At 45.0% G+C, this 20,266-nt stretch overlaps 2 protein-coding genes across 4 annotated transcripts in view; both read right to left on the reverse strand.

The window, feature by feature from the left end:
• rps15a (ribosomal protein S15a) overlaps positions 1-20,266 on the reverse strand; it is a 395,439-nt gene that overhangs the window by 160,903 nt on the left and 214,270 nt on the right. The window lies entirely within an intron of this gene.
• Positions 439-19,796, reverse strand: ccdc85al (coiled-coil domain containing 85A, like). Its single transcript, XM_084004036.1, has 4 exons — positions 19,459-19,796; positions 17,128-18,226; positions 3,455-3,512; positions 439-1,526 (listed from the first exon to the last, which is right to left on the reverse strand). The coding sequence occupies exons 1-4, from the start codon at positions 19,702-19,704 to the stop codon at positions 1,508-1,510; spliced, it is 1,422 nt and encodes a 473-aa protein (XP_083860162.1). The 5' UTR covers positions 19,705-19,796; the 3' UTR covers positions 439-1,507.

Consider the following 20,266-nt stretch of genomic DNA (forward strand, 5'->3'; position numbering starts at 1 on the left):
GGCGTAGGAGAATTATGGAGTTTTAAAGAGATGGACTAGTGCATTGTTGGTTTTTGTCTTTTCATGTTTACGGTAAAAGCTGGAAGATCTTCACGAATCATACACACACACACACACACACACACACACACAATGGAAAAGTATAGCGGATGTTGCCACTGAGTTGAGCCTGTTGGTCAGGATGTGAAGGAAGGAACCGGCTTTTTACAGTTCCACTGACTTAACAGGAAATTCCTTCCAGTTCGACCCTATTGTCTCTAAGCTGAGAGGATGACACATCACACATTTAGTATGTGATGGTGGAGATGTGTTTTCACCTCATTTTTTTACTATCATACTATCTATGATCACACTTAATGCTGGTTCCTTTTTTACACGTATCCAAGCAACTGAGAAATGAGGAATTTCAGCACGCTAAATAAAACCTCAACAAGGATGCACTTTTACATAAAGAAGTTTGTTTATTATTTGTTATATACCATATGCATCTTCGTATAATAGTTCTAATACCAGTCAAAAATAATAATCATATAATATTTATATATATAGATATATAGAAAACTAATCCAATAATCTACTTTTTACTTGGACTTTACTTCCTTGTAAAAAACAACATGGAGAAACATATAATCTTCTCCCCAGCTTCGATATAGGCGCTTCGAGGGAGCAAAGAAGATAATACAAAAAAGAAAAATTACACCTGAACATTGCATCTTATAGAACTAGAACATCTGTCAGCAGCTAGTAATGATGAGCATTGTAGTTTAAGACACAGGAAGAGGTTGTTGTTTTTTTCCTTTTTTTTTTTCCTTTGCTGGAACATCTTTTGACAAATATGCTTTCTGCTTTTAAATTCAGTTGAAACGGCTGAAAACATTGAAAGATGACGGCAAACATGTGATCGGCTGGATTTCAGAGACTGAGAGACGGAACGTTTGATTACACCAGTCTCATTACACACTTTGACGATGATGGAGATCTTTAGCTATAGGAGAGGAAGGAGACGGTGGATGAACAGGGAGGGGAAAGTAACGGTTTCCAACAGCAGGGTATAGAAAGTTTCATTTATGTGCTTCTCCGCCAGTGACGTACATTTGTAAACAAGAGGGCTGCAGAGTCCTCTACATCATCTCTCACTGATCCAGCGTCCCATCCCTTTTGTCTGTGTGCTCTCCGGGAGGTAGCCGTGTCACAGTGGGAAGGGAGAAATATCCGCTCTAATCCATTTAGCTGCGGCAGCCTTTTGCGAGTTTTACCAACCGTAATAATGGCATCCCCCCCCCCCCCCCCCCCCCTTCCCTCCTTCTCTCAAACTTCGATATGTAGAAATGAAAACATGGAGGCAGACTGTTTCAGGGCTGTGGACGTAGAAGAAGCCGTGGACGACGGGCCATCCGGTCACGGGGGATGGAGTCCAGGTCCGTGTCTATCAAGGCCGGAGACGCAGGAGGGCCGCACCACTGTGACCCTCCCCTCCGTTTGAGGAGCCTCACGGGTCAGGTCGGGGTCAAGAGGAGGCATCGAAGCTGTACAGAAATAGAAGAACGAGACAAAATCTCCTTATTATTATGATATTACCTTTGTGTGGCATTATTAAACGATTGACATGTTTGTTTAAAGTGTAGGCAGCAGTGTGTGTGTTTGTTTGCTACATGATTTCATAGAATCAAGAATCTCTGAGGGATATGTTGTTTGTGCTTGCATACACACATGTATTTAATAAGATGTTTGATTGATGATTATGAATCTATTGAGTCCGGTCTCTCTGCGTATTTAGGCCGAGTGAAGTCGGGATTACACCTCTAATCTAATAGAAATGACTCGAAAAGCATTACTCGGTTCCATGGTGATTAATACTGAGCCATTAGCAAAACCATCGCTCTCTTTTTCACCGCAGACATTGCGACTTGTCATGGTAGGAAAAGCACAGCTGTTACTACTGTAATAACATTAGCGATGGCTCTGTTCTATTCAAGTGTCGCGGTCTGCAGTATGAACTGTGAAAGTGAAACAGCTAAAGTAAGTCTATCATTGTATTTCTGAGACCTGTACATGTAAATCTATGAAAAAGGCCCATTCACCTGTGCTTTCTTGCCAGATAGTTACAGGCCACCATACTCTCACACCAACACAAATACAGGATTTAAGCTTGAAGACATTATTCAGTCATTAGAATAATCCACGCAGGCTGCTCTTGGCTTGTTACTGAACTATAAGGCATTAGCAAATCAATTATTAATCGTAAATTAAGCCATTAGTAACAACTTGTCTGTCAGACGGACAGGCGGACGGATGGGTGGATGCATGGGTGGATGGATTGATTGATGAATGACTGATGAATGGATGGATGGATGGATGGATGGATGGATGGATGGATGGATGGATGGATTGATGAAGGATTGATGGATGGATGGATGGATTGATGAAGGATTGATGGATGGATGGATGGATGGATGGACGGATGGATTGATGAATGATTGATGAATGGATGGATGGATGAATGGATGGATGGATTGATGAATGATTGATGAATGGATGGATGGATTGATGAATGATTGATGAATGGATGGATGGATGGATGGATGGATGGATGGATGGATGGATGGATGGATGGATTGATGAATGATTGATGAATGATTGATGAATGGATGGATGGATGGATGGATGGATGAAGTACACTTTCTGATGTTCCTCTGCTCCTCTTCATTTATATTTTTGCATGAGGTCTGAAAAAGCTCAGGCACAGAATGAACAATGAGGTGAAAAAGGCCGATGTAAAAGAAAAGACGTGTTCATCCACAGGTAGAAGAGGTCACCGTTTGTGGACGAACGACTGTGAGAATGTGTGTGAATCACGTGTTTTTGCATGCATGTGCGTTCGGGGCTAGGTGTGTGCGCTACATTCCTCTAGGGAGAAGGTATGTCTTGTCTTGCAGTCATTAAATATTAACTCCATTAAGCCATCTCGCCCTCCCACCGAGGCCCGATTGAGGATGTAGGATGGCACTGGGGGACAGGATAGGGTCACCTCTATCTCTGTAGGCCGACAGTAAACGCATTGCAAACACAGTCTCTGGACTGGGCCAACTCATGGACTGACCCCGCAATGGATCCCAAAAGGATATAAATCAGAGATATTGTGTGGACCACCTAATGATAAGCCAGAAAGCTGGAATTCAATTATTCCATACAATGCTATCAGATTCCTGTCTGTCCTCACAAATGTGACCCAACTGTGAAATGTAAATAGGTTCCAAGACTCCAGCTAAAGGAAGCAGTCAGTATGGTAAAATATAATAATGGGATCTTATTGCAGGATTATGGGCCCTTGTGGAAAAGAGCACAATGACCTTCATTGGCTCTTCTTCTTCTTCTTCTTCTTCTTCTTCTGAAGACTCTAATTAACGCAAAAGAGGTTTATAAAAAAGGAAACAAGGTGAAGAGGGGTTCTTACCTGTCCCATAGCTTGACATTTCTACAGTTATTGGTGCAGCAGCCGGCCGATATCAAAGCTGTGGCAAAGAGAGGGGAGGAGAGAGAGACAGAGACACGTTTTAAATGCGTTGTTTTGACAAGACGAAAGTGCCTCATTAACCAGATGATGTAGAGCTGACGTCCGTCTTCCAAAATCAGGGGGAAATGACTCATTAATGAAAGACGATGATGGAGTATTACTCATTTTTGTTGTCGGCGGAAATGTATGCAAAAGGCAGATTTGACTTCCATGTATAAACCATGCATGAAGGAATGTGTTGTCATTTTGGTGAATACAATAATTTGATTTGAGATGTGTAATAAGTTAGTGAGCAGATCTGTTGACTTTGGACAAAGCTAGGCTAGCTGTTCCCACTCTTTCATACTTTATGCTAAGCTAGGCTAATTATCTGCCGGCTCTAGCTCCATATCTAATACAGAAAAAACAGTGGCATCACCACTTCAATCTCACTCAGGAACAAAGCAAATAGATGTACTTCTTTCTATTTGTACAGTATTTTACATCTCATTAAGCTTTAATTTCATGAACAATCTAGATGCACAGGGAGATGATTGTTAAGAAATTCCCTGACAGATGTAGTAGACGCCAGAGGTGTTGTATAGAGCAGCGTTTACACCTTTTACTCGTTGCCCCCCTCGTTTGTTTTAATCTCTGCTGCAACGGTGCAAGTGACAGCGAGCGGCGTAGCAACAACCTTCACGGAAAACGTGCACACATGCACTCCTAAAACGGATTTATCTAGACCTTAATCTCAAAGTGCATCAAATTTAAGACTAGATGATAACACGGAACACAGCAGGAGACCAAAGGGGTCGGACAGCGAGGGGATAAAAAACAAGGCTTTTGTTTAAGGGGTGATAGATTAAACAGAAACATGCTCTCTCTCATACTGAAAAGTGTAAGACATCACACTTTATCACAATAAACATTATTGTCCTCAGAAACGAAGGCAGGCTCCGGACTCTTGGACCAAATCTCCCATGCTGCTTTCTTTCTGCCTGCAGAGAAAAATGTTGCTGTCAAACACAACGGTGTTCATCTAAAGCTATTTTAAAGTCCAGGAAACGCAGTATGTGCTCTTATCCTCTCTGGCTGTGGAACTGTTTGGTTAAATGATGAAAAAGGCCTCTGCCATATGCTGTACACGCTCTAAAAAAAAAGTGTATCCCTCTTTGCCCTTCAAAACAACTTTCATCCTTGCCCCCCTGCTTGATATTTCTCTCGCACTCTTTCTCCCTCCATCGATGGTTTCCTCCCCATGAGCCTATAATCACGTTTTCCGCCCATTTCCTCTCCTTGGAGCGCTAACATCTCTCATTAAAGATTCATAATGCTCTCGTGACCGCCTAGTTCCTGCGAAAGATTCCAGTAGCCACCTTCCCTGAGTTCCCCGCCCCTTCCCTCGCTCTGTTTGTCTTGGTGGGCTGAGGCAAGACAGCACAAGGAGAAAACTCCTTTAAAGAGTCAGAGGGGGGGGGTGCAACGGTGGGCTGGGAGGGTATTTTCATTTCGGTCGGGATGTGTGGAATGGAATTGATTTCACGGCTAAAGCAGAGCTCATAGAGCAGTTACAGAGCACTAAATACGTGATCGCATGTCACAAGTCTATAGGAAGTGCAGCCGATTAGATGGTATGTTTGAAATCGGGATGTTGTCTGAACATCCTCCGATGGATCGATAGACACAGAGTGGTCGAGTGATGAAATTCCAGCTTCTGAGCGTGGTTTTAGGTGGAAGCTGGGAATAAAATCAGCATTTATCAATTCTAACAATCGATGAGACAATCCTTTCACTTAAGCCGGTCGTAGAAAATAATTCGTACAAAGTTCCAGATGAATTATCAGAGCAAACACTCGGTTGGCATCCCATCTGTTCTTGAGCTCAAAGCCTTGTCTTGGATGTCCAGATTCATTTGGAAACACGCTTGATACTTTCTTTCAGTCTGATGGAGAGCAACGTTGAGCAGGAGATTTGTATTAGAAGTGGATTTGCTTGATCTTAACTGCGACTTCCTTAGGAGACACCGAGACGCGAAACACAAACAAAACCCTTGATTTCCGTGTCGCGTTTTTCGTGCAGGTTTTTAGACATGCATAAAAGAAAATGTATTCTCAATTTTCGATGCAAGGCACGGATTTGTTCACGCTTTGCCCTGGCAGCCAATCAAATCGAGCAAGAGGCGGGCTTTACTACCTGACCAACGGACAATGGCAAATGCAGAAGAAAGCTTGATATTAGTCGTTTTTAAATACAATGACCTTTACTTTTTCAGTATGTCGTGAACCCAAAACCACTTTTTAAATAAAAAAAAACGCTTTTTTTCCTCCTCCTCATCCATCAGCAGAGCAGCAACGGCTCCCGTTTGGTTGTGGCCTCAGGGCCCGGGGATCGCACTACAGTGTTTAGAGTGGTGATGTATTGTCAAGACTTCATACAATCTGACTTCTTTTGGCAACCAAACGAGCCGACCTCTGCTGGCCAATTGAAAGAATGCAAGTTCCCTATTGGCTTCACTTTTCAGACCCGGAGGTTGCTGACTGGTTACAAGCTGCAATGTGGGAGCCATAAGCCTACAATCTAATCTACAGGACAACGCTGACAGAGGGTTTGACAATGTTTGATTTATATATGAACACACATTTCAGCAGGTGGAACTGCATTACTTCCTTTTTTACTACATTATTATCTTCTATACTATTATTTTTTGCATTATGTCTCATGATTTTGTTTGTTTTTGTTTAAGTTTCCTTTTTTTTTTTTTTTACTCCCCTCATATGTTTGGTTTTTACTTCCTGTGATCTTTTCCCGCCTGTTTTTGACCACACATGTTTTTTATTAGTTGATCCGCCTTTTGTGTATTAAGTCCATGTGTTTCCTTGTCTTCAGTGTCAGGTTGTTGGTGTCTACGCTCCTGACGGCCCTGTTTAGTTTTCCACAGTGTTAATCTCATTTTACCTGCCCGTTGTTGGACTTCCAATAGTATGCTGACTTCTAAATTAAATCACTGTCCTCCACCTGCTGCTCCTCAACTCACTTCTGCTTTTGGGTCCTCTGTTGAACTGAAATTGTGACATTATGTTCTTTTACACTTTGCAGACATGCTAGCAAGGCTACTGAAAAACTCACAGTTGGCCGCCTCCATCTGTCACCTGACATTCGCCTTGCAAGTTGCAGTGGTCCGTCTAGAGTATTCCAACAGAAACTCAACAGGAAGTATGGAGCTGATAGCTTTTAAATGTTACATTTGCTCTGACAGATCGATATAAACGTAGAATGGCCAAGCAAGGACAACCCAGCAGTGTCTGCGTGTGGTTTTTGGGCTGATGCCAGAGTTATGAAACATGAATTTATGATGCTTGCATAGGTGCAAAATGAATTTTTCGGCCTAAGTCACAATGTGATTAGTTCCAGATGTGTGAGACGACTTTTCATTATAAAAACATATCTGTGAGGCCTTGTCGTCGCTCTGCTGCATGAAGGTTGGCGCCTCTCTGTTCTTGAGCTCATTACCTTGTCTGGAACATCCAGATCAGTTTCAAAGATGTTTGATGTTTTTGTCTCCTTGCATTATTTTTGGTGTCGCTCTGGCCGCTCTGTACAAGTAGATACACCTGCGATGCTTACAGTTAGTTTGCAGCACAGTCCGCAGTCACAGACACGAGGAATGCAGTTAAAATAGAAAGAAAGATGCTGCATGAAAGATTTGAACAGCTGGTTGGAAACAACACCAACTCAGTTCCCAGTCTTTTACATTTCGAGTCGAGGATTCGCCCGCTCAAGCACAAGAACAATTAGCTTAAATGGATTTGCTGTCTCAAGGTCTGCAGTCACACACACACAGGTCACAAGATTACAAATTGCTCTCTAGTGTAACACACAGCATGGCATGTGCCAAAATCCAAGACAATCCCTTTAAAGTAAACTTGATCAATGCCTAATGAAACTTGTCGTGTGACCTCTTCAAGTAGAGTTATAGGGCAGGAAAACATACAGAGCACTCGGAGGGCGTTGGAATCAATTGGATTTAACGGGATGTGAGGGATGTGTGGAGGGAAGAGGGCTCTGTGTGGGTCAGAGCAAGAGTGTATAGATAATGTGATTACTCCAGAATAATGTGGGGCCTAAGCTCCCTTAAATTACACCTCTGTACACCAGAGCTCAAGTGAAAGGCTCTAAATTTCCCCACAAAGAGATCTGAGAGATTGGCTGGGGAGGAGCTGCTCCCACACTGAATAAATCACTGTTCCGGATGGGGACCCATTTGCCCTCTGCAGCCAGACACCAATTATTAACTCTATAACTCATGATCTTAGTTCATACAAGAGATTTTAAATCAGATGGGATACCAGCTCTGAAAAAAAAAAAAGAATGTGAATGAGTGGCGTATAAGTAATCATGTTGTAACCGACGTCTGAATCAAGTCAGTAAACACAAGAACCTCTCCTCATGGCAATCCTCTTTGATCCATCAACCACCACTCCCCACCCTTCTCTCCACTAACGGGATCAATGCAAGGTAATTTCACATGGCCGTTCCCTCAGATCTCCTAAAAATCTGCCACATAAATTATTCAGGCCGGCTGGGCAGGAGGAAGCCTGTGGAGATGCATGGTAGATCAGTGACCTTCCGTTTAGCGAGCAGTCAGTCAGGCAATCACGGAGCCAGTCAGTCAGTCGGCGAGGTTGCCTGGCAGGAGAGCTACTGGTCTCCATGAACATGCAGTCAGTGATGTTACGTGCAACTATGGTGCACGAGGCTAAATTCCCAATGCATAACGCAGAGATTATGAGCGGCTGGAACACATACACCCAAAATGAATATGGATTCAAGTCAGTGTTTGGTCAGTCTCACAGAAAGGCCCCAGACTTCAGGTCGGGGGAATCTCATTGCTTTGGGCTGTTCGATATGCTGATTGGCAGCGCTGGTTGTCAGTCATGGATGCGTTAGCTGTCAGTCAGTGTGGGAGAGACCCTGGTGGCTTGTTTTTCTTATTCAAATCAATAAAAAAAACATCTTGTTTGCTTACAGAAATCATCAAAGTGTCATTTTCAAACTCAAACAAAATGGCAGCCTGACGTTTTTCGACGCAAATTCCTGTAGTTTTGGAAACCAGCATCCGCCACGCACCTGCAAAGCTCAGTACCGGACCCCATATGTCCCAGGACCTAAACTGGATTCAACACACACAGGCTTCACACAGCCTCGACCTTCAACAGGCTATATTCCTACTTTAATCACAATCAACCATAATCTATTTGTCATAATACATCACCCTGTACATTGCTACTCACTTTTCGTACATTTCATTGCCCTCGAGCCTGAGGCTGCTGTGCAGAAAACCTGGGATCTCCATTCTTAAATTACAAATTCCGCCGAGGAAAAGTCTCTTTCACTGTCTGCTAGGATATGCTAGGAGTGCCAGGCTCTCACAATAAAAATAAATCCTGGCATCTGATTAAACTTGACAATGTTAGCTGATTTAGATGTTTAAAATACTCCACAATCCTTTTCCTTTCTGATTCCTCCAGAAAAAAAATAATTTACTTCTTGGGTAAGAAGATTTTTTTCCATTTTCTTTAGGCCATGTATAAACATAGGCCTATATGGTTAATCTAGGATAGGAATGGTTCCACATTTTGGGCTCTCAAGTGTGGAGGTAACAGGCTGGCTCTGTCCAAACTTCCTGTCTACTGTTTCATCTGTATGCAAACAGAAATGTAAAAAAAAACAATTTGTTTTTCCCGTGGAGTCATTCCAGCTCCATTCGAAACGAAATATTGGCAAGAACCTGAGTATACACCAAAATGTGGATGTGTTTTGGTCTTGTTCCATCTTCACGGAAACCCTTCTAAAAGTTGCTTTAACAATAATAATATTTTTAATAGATATTTAAGCTCACATTTATGGTCACATTAGACCATGGGTATAAAACACAGAAATAAGAGAGGGAAAGCTGTCGTGCTGCTATAATTAACGGTAAGTGCATTCTGTCTGCTGTGTTTGAACTGTAATGAAGTGAGCGATGGCAGCAGGTAGGAACGGCACATATCTTGAAGCTGTGGTTTTCTGCAGTTTGGCTCACTGCGAGGCTGATGTAGACTGTGGAGACATGACAGCACGAAACCCACTGGAGTAGAGTTGGATAATTGGGGCTTGGGAGGCTGATCAAGGCTACAATGTGAGTGTGTGTGCGGTTATTTTGCCTTTGTGATCTCGGGGACAGACCAAATTACACACATATCAAAAGGGAGAGCATGCTCACGCAACCACATGCAAAGTCATGCACGGAGAACGGACATGGGTTTCGTTTGGGTGCTAAAAAAAAATCCAAATCAACCATTTCTATATTCATATTTAATCAAAGGACATCCAAAGCAAAAAATAAATAAAAAAACACCATAAGAAAGACGTATAAAATTGAGTGCTGTCACAACATCGGCCCTTCGCTCTTGTTTTGTTCTCCTCCACTTTCTACAACGGCCCCTGTGTCGGCGGCCGCATTCTGCTATGACTCTCAAAGGGAAATTAAATATTTAAGCAGACATTTGCAAAGATAAACTGCTGTTGTCCTATTTTAACATGTCACCACCCATCACTCCTCAGTGCTGCTGAATAATATAACAGGCTGGGCACACAGTAGCACATAGAAGGGTGTGTGTGTGTGTGTGTGTGTGGCTCAGGTGGGTGGGGATGAGACACAATTCTTTGCTAATTCCAGCAGCAATGAATGATGTTAGACTGCGAGCGTCCCCGGACTCATCGTGCCAAGGATCTGCATTTAATGGCTTCTGTCTTCTCAACTCCCAGAAGCCCTTGGACCTCGGTGACCCATGTCCCGAGGCTGAAACTTGTTTACACTCTCTCAGACGGTTTGTGTCTCTCCCCTCCCTGATGAAAAACAACAATTCCTTCTGTTGTGTTCTGGCCCTTTGTATTAAGATAGAAATAATGCAATGCATTGCATCAGATATAGAGAAACAATGCAGAGGCAGTTTCCTTCAAAAGAATGCAATGAAATATAGAATTTAAGTAACATTTTGTCACTTAAAGCCTGAGGGATGAGCTGACATTAACGCTGTTGTGCGGTGCCTTCAGGGTCACATCTGGGTGTGGAAGAGATTCTTAAAATTAAGTTTCAAACTGCTCTTCTCGCATTAAAGATGTGGAAATTAACGGTCGTAGCCATCTCTTATAAAGCAACCTAAGAATTCCTTAAATTCCACGTTTTATCTGCAGCTTAAGCTCCCCACAAAGAGGTAATTAAATACACCTTTATTACTGTAACAGTAAAGGAAATGAGCCAGTCAGTCTGGAGGGGGAGGGGGCGGGGTTCAATATCTCTGAGAGGAAACCTCGCAGACCAAAAGGCATCTCTGAAAGAGGACTAGCAAGAGATACATATGGGATCAGCCCATTCACCGGCAGTAACGGGAGCTGCCCACCTGCAGAAGAACATTACACGAAACACACATAATGCACAATATGGGCGGGAGATTTATGCCCCAGGAAGTGGATAACTACATCCTGGGTGGCGTGAAAGGGAGGGATAATAATGTTGTGAGCTGTAGCCGTTTTGACATGTTATATTCCTGATATGTTATCTCACCCCGTTTTCTTTTTAACAGATGGCGAGGCTGTAAAAACCATCACAGCAACGCAAAGCATCTCAGCGCCGCCGCGTGATAAGTGATGCAATGCACAGCAGACAGCCATTGCCGGCAAACTAACAGGCGACGCAACTGTTTAAAGAAACAAATGGCTCATTCTCCTCGTTCAGATTAAAAGGCGGAATAAACCATTGCTCAATTCAGGGGGTTTTTGCAAATTTGACAACCAACTTACCTCGTCTGGTATGAGCAGTAGCTTCTAGTGGCTAAACTTTCATCCCCTTTTCAGACATGGAATACAGCAATAACATTGCTTTCTTCATCACGTTTCTTTTTCTAGTAATTCAGATATAGCATGGTGTCGGTTAAATGAATATTTGTAACAGATTTATTCAGACGTGACAGGGAAACGCTCTGTATTTGGCACCTCGTACGCCACAGGAGCAGTAGCACCGAGTCAAAGAGTTACACGACATTAAGGATAGCGGATTGGGTGGCATCGCTGGTTAGAAAACCTGTTTTGCCACTGCAGCCTTTGTAAAAGCCCTCCTTAACACTGAATTTGCTTGTAAATGTTCACATCGTTCATTAAAATGCTACTGCTTATTTTATGACGCTAGAGAATGGAACAAGCACAGACTTCTAACATGTTCAGTTGGGACACTTGTTGGAGGGAGATCTAGAGTGGAAACTCTGATTGCTATTGTCGCTGGGGGAAATAAGCATTTTCTAAACATCATTTATACTGTTTCATGTTTTATTAAACTGATTGTCTTCGTGCATATGATATGAGCACATTTTAATGGACAGCAATACATGCATTTATGGGAATTACTCAGTCCATTTGACTTTTGACTCTGTGTGTTTTGACCTTTAACCTGGAATTGTTACCACAGAACCTTGAAGTGAGGAAACTCAGGCTGAATATATAGTATTTTTATTTAAATAAGATGCCTGGAAGCAAGCACACAGCTGCACACTTCACCTCCTTTACTTCACTTGATTCTCGCGGCGTGACACGCGGCTACAGCTGAAGTCAATGTAACGTAGCTAAACGCGGTTACTGCCGGTGACTTTGGGACTGGCGGAGGTTCCCCCAGGCCCAGCGTTGCCCTCGTGCATGGCAGCTACTCAACTTCTAGTTAATTACCTGGCCTAGCAAGCTAATTTCCTCTTAGCTCAGTGGGCCGTTCTCTATCGGCGCGGCGTGAGAGGACAAAAGCCTGTTCTCCATTCCGCTGGGTTTGCGTGTCTGCCGGATGACTGGGGCGACGGTGGAACATTCGTCACACAGCTCTGGGGTTTGGGCCGGAGCGACGCTCGAACACACCGAGCCGCCTCCCTCATAACTCACGTAGCTACTTAGCTGTGGAGCTGTTGATGGGGGGGAGTGCATCCTACAATGGCCAACTGCTCTATGTGTTCATAAATACTGATAGAATCATCTGTTTTAAAAACAAATCATATACTTTCCATACATGGGAGTGCCAGAATGCTGAGCATGCACAAACTTGATTATATCTGCAGTAATCACTCTCCTTGCTCCCCCTAATTTATAATTTAGCTTGCCACAATGTTTTTGTTCTGTTGTTGGGGACATTTCACACTCCATTTCCCATCAACATTGCTGTCATGCGTATTTCTGCTGGAATTATGGATAAAGGCCCAAAAATAAACTAGCGTGTTTGTGTTTTTTTTTCTTCTTTTTTTTAAGCATCACATGGCAAAGAGGCACTTTGCTCCATCCAGGAGAAGCAAGCTGTAAAGAGGCGACGCTGAGGGCGGCTTGATTAGAAATGACAATGATATGCACCAGAGGTAGAAAAGCAAAATGCCTCATCCTGCACCGCTTGGTTAATGGCTGCACTCATGGCTTATACGGGGAGTTTGGGATAATTGGTCTCAGGTGTGATTACAAATTCAAATGCCATGATAGCATTTAAAAGCAACGTTTTCCCTTTTGCTGGGTTGTGATGAAGACGTCCTCTTGAGAAAATAATGGCCTCGGCTTGAACCGCTTCTGGAGCTTCTAACCTGCTCTCATTCCTTCGCCCTTTTGAATGAAATAAAAACGCAGGGAATACTTTCTCAAATACACAAATAGTCGTGTTTTGAATAACTTGGTGGGATGGTAGTCCATGCAGACAAGGGTTATCCGTTTGAATTACAGCAGCCTAATGCTACACCCCAAATCCTTTCATGCCAAGCAGCTGTGACAAACATTTGAGTTTCTTCACGGCGCTCAGAATGTGAGACTTCACAATTTGTCAAGGGGCTGCTTTCCATCCATTGCACTGGCAGACGAGCGAGGAAGAAGAGGATGGAGTGGAGACAGAGGAAGGGGAGAAGATGTGTTGCAGCGAGAGGAAGATGGAAAAGGAGGGGAAGAAAACAACCAGTAATCCACTCAAATACTTCCTCAACCCTCTTTCCTCAGCTCAGCCTGGCAAACGGCGCATCCTGCGCTCTCCTCCAGGAAGAGAGCTTTGTAATCAGAGTTTTCTCTCTGTCCGACAGCTGGTTTGTTCACACTGGCAGTCAATTAGGGTGGAAGGAGGGAGAGAGATAGCGTGGCTCTTGTAGGCACATTAGGGCGGGAGAACATCATCTGAGGCCCAAAGCTTCAGTGACAATTTCTGAAAGGATTCGACAACTTTAGATGAATAGAATGAGAATGAATGAGACTGGGACGTGCTGCCGGTGTTTGCCAGTTCTCATTGTGTCAAAACGATGGTGGCCCAAAGAGCTCAAAAGAAAAACACCTGCAAATAGATCAAGTTGACCACATGTGGTCTGAATGAAAAAAAACAACCTATTCTTCATCTTTAGGAAAAGTGCTGCAAGAAGCTCACACAGTGACAGAAGCGGTTTTCAGGGGCCGCTAACAAGGGATTTGCATGCATGGCTGGGACACAGTTGCTGCTCAGAGGTGCATGGGGCCAAACGAGTTTGTCTTCTAAGTATAAAAATACCCAGATCTTTTGATCCATATAATATAGGTATATAATCAATACCTAGACTTGTTTGCATCTTTATTTTGTGTGTGTGGGGGGGGCAGGGTGTACGGGTACTATGTTCATTGGCATCACAAGGGCAGAGGTTCTGCCACACACTGTAGCGTCTCTTTTTCCCATGAGGCCTTTTTTTTCCCCCTCCCGATCATCTGAGCAGCTTAAGCTAATGTGCAGAACTTGTGATTGCTAAAGCAGAAAACATGATTAAGTCTCTCTTCTTTTTGAAAAAGACCCTCTGCAGTGCACAGATCCTTTAGGCTTAGCGAACAGTCTGGGTCAGGAGACTACAGTGTTCATGACTGATTATCTTCCGCTAAGAAGGAGTCGATCACATGGGAAGACTGACATATTTGATCTGGGTCACAGCTAAACTGAAGGTTTCATTGTTTATTTGCAGCTGCTTTCCAATATCACATACAGAAAAAAAGTAAACTACTTTGTTTTTTTTCTGGGTCTGTATGGTTGAGACAAGAGGGCTTCTTTTCTTCTGGCACAAAACTGCTAATCTCTGTCATTTTACAAAGCAAAACTAAGAATGCTTCTAGTGATTTTTAATTTTTATTTGGGTCATGACCTCCTGCCACTGTAAACATAACATAATACGTGTGATAAGCTTTCAAAAAAAGATGCAAAAGCAGTGTGTATTAAAAGGTCGCAGAGGTCAGAGTGATGTTTTGCTTTCGTTTTTTGGATTTTGTCAGGATTTTAAAGGGCCTGAGCTTTAGTGGTGTCGAGTGGCACATGAACATGAGACGTTCATTTGTCTGTACAAAAGGCCGCTACAGTGGCTCTGGATGGGACTCAAATCATACACACACACACAAGCACGCGCGCCGTGTACATAAAAAAAATGAAATAATACCGCGCAAAGGGTTTAGAGGATAATCCAAGCGAGTGGCGTGTACTACATCGTCACAGGAATTAAATTCCCTCATCGTCCAAAAAAGGACATGGCGGTGAGGATGGGTCAGTGGATGACACACACGGACGCAAAGCTGCTCTCTTTACGTCTCCTACCTCACAACAGGCTATTCATAGTCTTTCATGTCTGCTGTTTGTCTTCTTTAATCAGTCAAATTTCACACCGAAATGATGACACAATTAACTCCACCAAAAAACTAAAATATTCATCCTCTGACTTCCTTTAGATTGCATGTCTTGATCTAACCGTAGATACTGTGTTGTGACACTCGGAGTTAGTGTCTTTGTCAGGTCAGCGGAGGCACGGCGGCCCTGTAGGGACATTCATGATAGAGATAAGCAGCCATTGTGACAGACGACGATTGCGATACACCGAAGCGACTCCACGGCAAACACACCCCACGCACGCGCATTTCTCTCACACACGGGCTTAATGAAGTCTTTTATGAAACTGGTTAAAGGCTATTTGGTGCATGCATTCCACTCTGAGCTAAGTTCACAACAGTTATGCCACAGTTGGCACGCCACCAAACCCGAGGGCCAGTGAGTGCCCTGTGCACTCACAACATTTCCAATAAGGATTTGCAAGGCATTAATGTGGCGTGGCCTTTTGCAGACATCATATGGGTTTCGGGTTACATCAAGATTGAAATCTCTTGCGGAGCTCCAGAGTGCACAGGAAGCTAAAATAGAAACGGAACGATGATCCAAGGCAAAGTTGTGTGCGTCTTTACGATAATCCGGTGCAGTCGGTAGAGACTGCAAAATGGCTAGAGAGCGTGTTTACTACCAGATTGTTATTTTCTGCAGCTACAGTGGCTGCATTATAAATCATTGCACTTCAGAAACAGTGTTTTAATTAGATTTCTTTTTTGTAAAGAATGGTCACAATCAAATCAGCAGAGCCAGAGACTCCAGTATGGGTCAAGTCCCAAAAAAACACTACATTTCCCATAACGCAGCTCAACATTGTGTCTTTCTGACACCTTCCCTGGTATTTGCAACATAGTTTTTGAACAACATTCTTCAGTCTCAAGCTGAGATGACCCTGATGATATCACAATTACATCACCAGGGCATGAGACATTACAAAGCTCCTCCAGAGCCACAGACGACGATACGTGACTACTTCACAGGCCGAGTAGTTCTCCTCACGTCTAGTAAAATGAGCTTCATGTGAAAGATCGGCCTTTGTCACGCTAATGTTATTAAAGAAAGAACACTCTGGGACCAGCAATTTGTGTCTTTGCTTTGGAATTGTCTCTTCATAACGGAACATATGAATGAAATCAATCATTCTGCGTAAATGACTCATAAATCACTAAACAATAGCGCATAATCGCACATAACTATATGACATTATTGCATCGGAGTAATGTGATTCCTTCCTGTATATGTTGCATTTACTCCGCTATGTGTTTCTATTTCTCTCGTCATCTCAGCCGTATTGTAACTCAGGCAGATATTTCACCTTGAGGAATTTGTCCTTTAGCTTCAGCCAGCTCTGTGCCACTCAGCACCTTTTTTTTTTTTTTTTATACCCCCGCACCCCAGCAATCATTATCAGTCTCTGTGGGTGATTTAAACAGCAGCCAAGTTGCTACTTTGATATTCCTCCTTTTTTTTCTGACATCCTACTGATCTGGGCACGACTGCACCACTGACTAAGAGTGCATGTGTGTTTCACATACTCGCTGATATCTGAGCGTTTGAGTCAAATCTGTTCAATTTAGATGCAGAAGGTGTAAAGTAATAAAAGAATCTGAACCCTTTATTTTCTCTCTCTTTCTCTCTCAGCCACTGAGCCAACCCACATTCCTCTCGAGATGCCTAAAAAAAATCAATAATGCTGTAAATTTTGCAACAGACAGAATGAGGAAGAGTATCTCGGTTTTCACAATCAAATATAGTGCATCGTAATCACATATAACACAGCCATTCTCCTTTTATATTACTAGAATTTTTACCGTTTTTACTCTGCCACAGGAAGAAAACAGTACTTTAACAAAACCTTGATACGCTTTTGTGTTAACTTGGTGCTCAAGTGTGTGCATGTGTGTGTGGTAAGTGAACATGCACACACACTTACCATTCATGCCATTGTAGATGCTTCGATGGTGTGGTGACAGCTCGTCTCCAGCTGGCCTCCTCTGCCCATCTCGCACAGGGCTGCCGTACTTCACATGGTCAGGGCTCATACTGTACTGGTGCCTGTGAGTTTCGGGGCTGCCCCCCTGGACCACACAGCCCTTTTCATGGTGCTCTGTGGCCCCTAAGTGTGCCTGCCTGGGCTCGGGGCTCCCGCAGCCTAAACTGCTAATGCTGCTCCTGTGGTGCCTCTGATAGAGCTCCCCGCTGCCTCCCTGACCCAGGAAGTGCTGCCTCTGGCCCAGGAGGAGATCCGAGCTGTGGTGCTTGGGGTGCTGCTCCGGACTGCGCCGGCCCACGTTCCTTCCGAATTTCTCCGGGCTGAGGCCCCGCATGACGCGACTGTGGTCAGGCACAGATATGGAGCCGCAGCGAGGCCGGCAGAGCTGGGGCAGGGTGTACGGGTACTCCAGGCTTGTACTCCGGTGGCGCCCGGCAGGGTGTTCAGGGCTGGACACCTCCTTGTCTCCTCCACTTCCGCCCCCTATTCCACTGATGCTGCTACACCTGGGTTTGTGCACGAGCTCGGGGCTCCCTTTTTCCCCACCGCTACCGACCCCACCCACCCCCGGAGCCAGGTGAGGCTGCTTATGGTGAGGGTGATCGGAGCTGTCAGCGCTCCCCGCACTGGAGGTGCTGCTCCCGTCCCCCACGTCCCTCATCAGGAGCCCCTGCCCGGGCACCAGCAGCAGACTACTTTGGCTGTCTATGGAGTTGCGGCACCCACCCATCCCCACACTCCCTCCCCCTACACTTCCTCCGCCACCGCCTCCTCCACCTACCCCACCCTTTTCCTCGTCCAGCAGCAGGCAGAGCTCCTTCAGCTCCAGGTTCTCCCGGATGACCTCCTCCTGTCGGATCTCCAACTCCTTGAGTTTCTGGAGGTACAGGGTCACCTCTTTGCGCATGATGCTGGCGCTGTAACGTCCCAAGCGCTGCCACTCCCTGGACACCCGCTTGCCTTTCTGGCGGTCGTCGTCCAGGAAGCAGCACAGGTCCCGCAGCTCACGGTTGTCCTCCTGCAGCTTCTGGTTAATATCCTGAGAGGACGAGAAGGAAAGAACAAGAGGGGAAAAGAGATTAGTTCAACTGAGGCATGAGCAAAAGTGAGCTCTCGGTGAATAAGACAATGCAGATCAGGGCAGAAAGAAAACAAATATTAATTTGTTTTGGTACAGGACTGAGAGAAATTGTCTTCTATTGATTTCACTCCAACTAAATCGCTGCAACCATTGTCCAATTTCAATCCAATTCACTGCTCTTTTAGATATCAGTCAAACGTTGTATGCAATTATAATGAAATGAAATCCTAATCCTGTTCCCATAAAAGCACGGACTCACTGTGTGCCATTCGATGTGGAGTACATAATATAGATTAGAATGCTCTGCAGGAGATGGAGAGGCCACACACAGAAAAAAGGAGACTGGGGTGAGAGCAGTGAAATCACGTCCCCCTTGAACATTTTCCACCCAGCGACGTTTCCTTAAACATCCCTCCTTCAACTCCCTCCTTCCTCTCTCCCCCTCCCCTCCCTTTCTCACCCTCCAGCTCTTTCCTGTGTAATTAGGCAGCTCGGATGGGCGGAGAGGTGATGAGGTCTCCAAGCAAAGGCAAACGATCCACACGTGTTTCCTGTGAGGCTACCTCGGGCTGGGTCTCAGCTTTAACTGTAAATATTGTGGACATCGGGCCATATTCCTCTTATTAGCGGTGCAGGAAATGAAGGCGGCGTAAAGGTTATTGGAAAAAGGAGAATACTAGCACTTTCAATAGCAAATGCCACGTCACTCTTAAGGCAAATTGCACTGCACATGCTTTGGATTTGTGTGCAGGAGCTGTGCAGGAATGTGAGGTGTGTGTGTAGCTCAGGCAGAACGAGATCTGGACGCCAGATTTAAGCAACTGGCATAGGAACAGAGGGACATGCCCTGTCCACTTAGGAGGATGGATTTTTACCTCAGTGGCCTGCACTCTACTTTTTCTTGCTCTCAACTATGCTGAGTTGTAAGGATATATTGATTTCTGTCCCAAAAGTTAAATGAAATTAGGTTGAGCATGCCCTAAAAGACTATTTGCACAAGGGGGTCTACATTCATTCCCATACAGGCCTACACAATGAGCACGATGAACTTCGCCGGTACCATCTTATTCTGCCACCGTGCTTGCGGAGGCGCGCTGCCGGGCAGCAGAACGTCCCTCCCGCTATGCGCGTTCTCAGGTGCGTTCCAAACCTATGATCTCATCCTTTAGACATGCGCGCGCCCACCTCACCTTCAACCCTCTGATCTCGTTCAAGTGCAACTGGAGGCTGCGATTGACCTCTCGGATGAGATTCCCGTGGTCCAGAATCACGCTCATCTTGTCGGCCTCGGAACGCCTGAGCCGCCGCACCAGATCCTCCTTGGTCCACTTGAGCAGCTCCTCGTCTGCCAGACCGGAGATGTCCTCCGCCGGACTTTCGGTCTTCGCTATCGACAGCTGGAGCTGGGGCTGGGGCGGAGGAGTCGCTTTCTCCATTGGCACAGCTCCTCCGGCACCGACAAAGAACAGAAAACAGTCAGAGGCTCGTTGACACCCTCTGCTCGCATCCGCTCCCTGGTCGACTCGGGGTGGGGGGGGAAAACGGTTACCGGCAGAAAGTCAGTCGCATAGTTCGGCCTTTTTTTTTTTTTCTTCTTCTGTCGCTCCCGACTCTCCCACTCTCCGCCAGAGCAACAGCTGACGATGCCGGCTGAGTGCGATACAGTGGAGAAGCTGTCTTTCACTGCAACATCCTCACGGCCGGGGAGTACCGTGGTCCGCCGGTGGGAGTTACCGCCTCGGTTGGGAAAATCCAAACGTGGTCCCGGGCGCGATGAAAGTGAGGAGAGCTCCGGCGGACAGTCGGTGCACACACCTGCCGCATTTAACGTTCAGCACACTGCGAAGGAGAGAGGAGAGAGTCGGCTGTGCGCGGCAGAAACACACACACACTCTCTCTCTCTCTCTCTCTCTCTCTCTCTCTCTCTCTCTCTCTCTCTCGCTCTCTCTCTCCCTCCCTCCCTCCCCTTCCAGCTCTCTCCCTCCAGAGGTTTAAAGC

This window comes from Eutrigla gurnardus (assembly GCF_963514095.1).
Source record: "Eutrigla gurnardus genome assembly, chromosome: 3".
Classification (NCBI taxonomy): domain Eukaryota; kingdom Metazoa; phylum Chordata; class Actinopteri; order Perciformes; family Triglidae; genus Eutrigla; species Eutrigla gurnardus.

Bases quoted from the DNA above. Each gene is read 5' to 3' on its own strand.
- ccdc85al (XM_084004036.1), bottom strand. From the start codon at position 19,704: ATGGAGAAAGCGACTCCTCCGCCCCAGCCCCAGCTCCAGCTGTCGATA. The intron at 18,227-19,458 runs GTGAGGTGGGCG...TCGTCCTCTCAG, and splicing joins ACGAGATCAGAGGGTTGAAG to GATATTAACCAGAAGCTGCA. The intron at 3,513-17,127 runs GTAAGTGTGTGT...TCTTTGCCACAG, and splicing joins CATCTACAATGGCATGAATG to CTTTGATATCGGCCGGCTGC.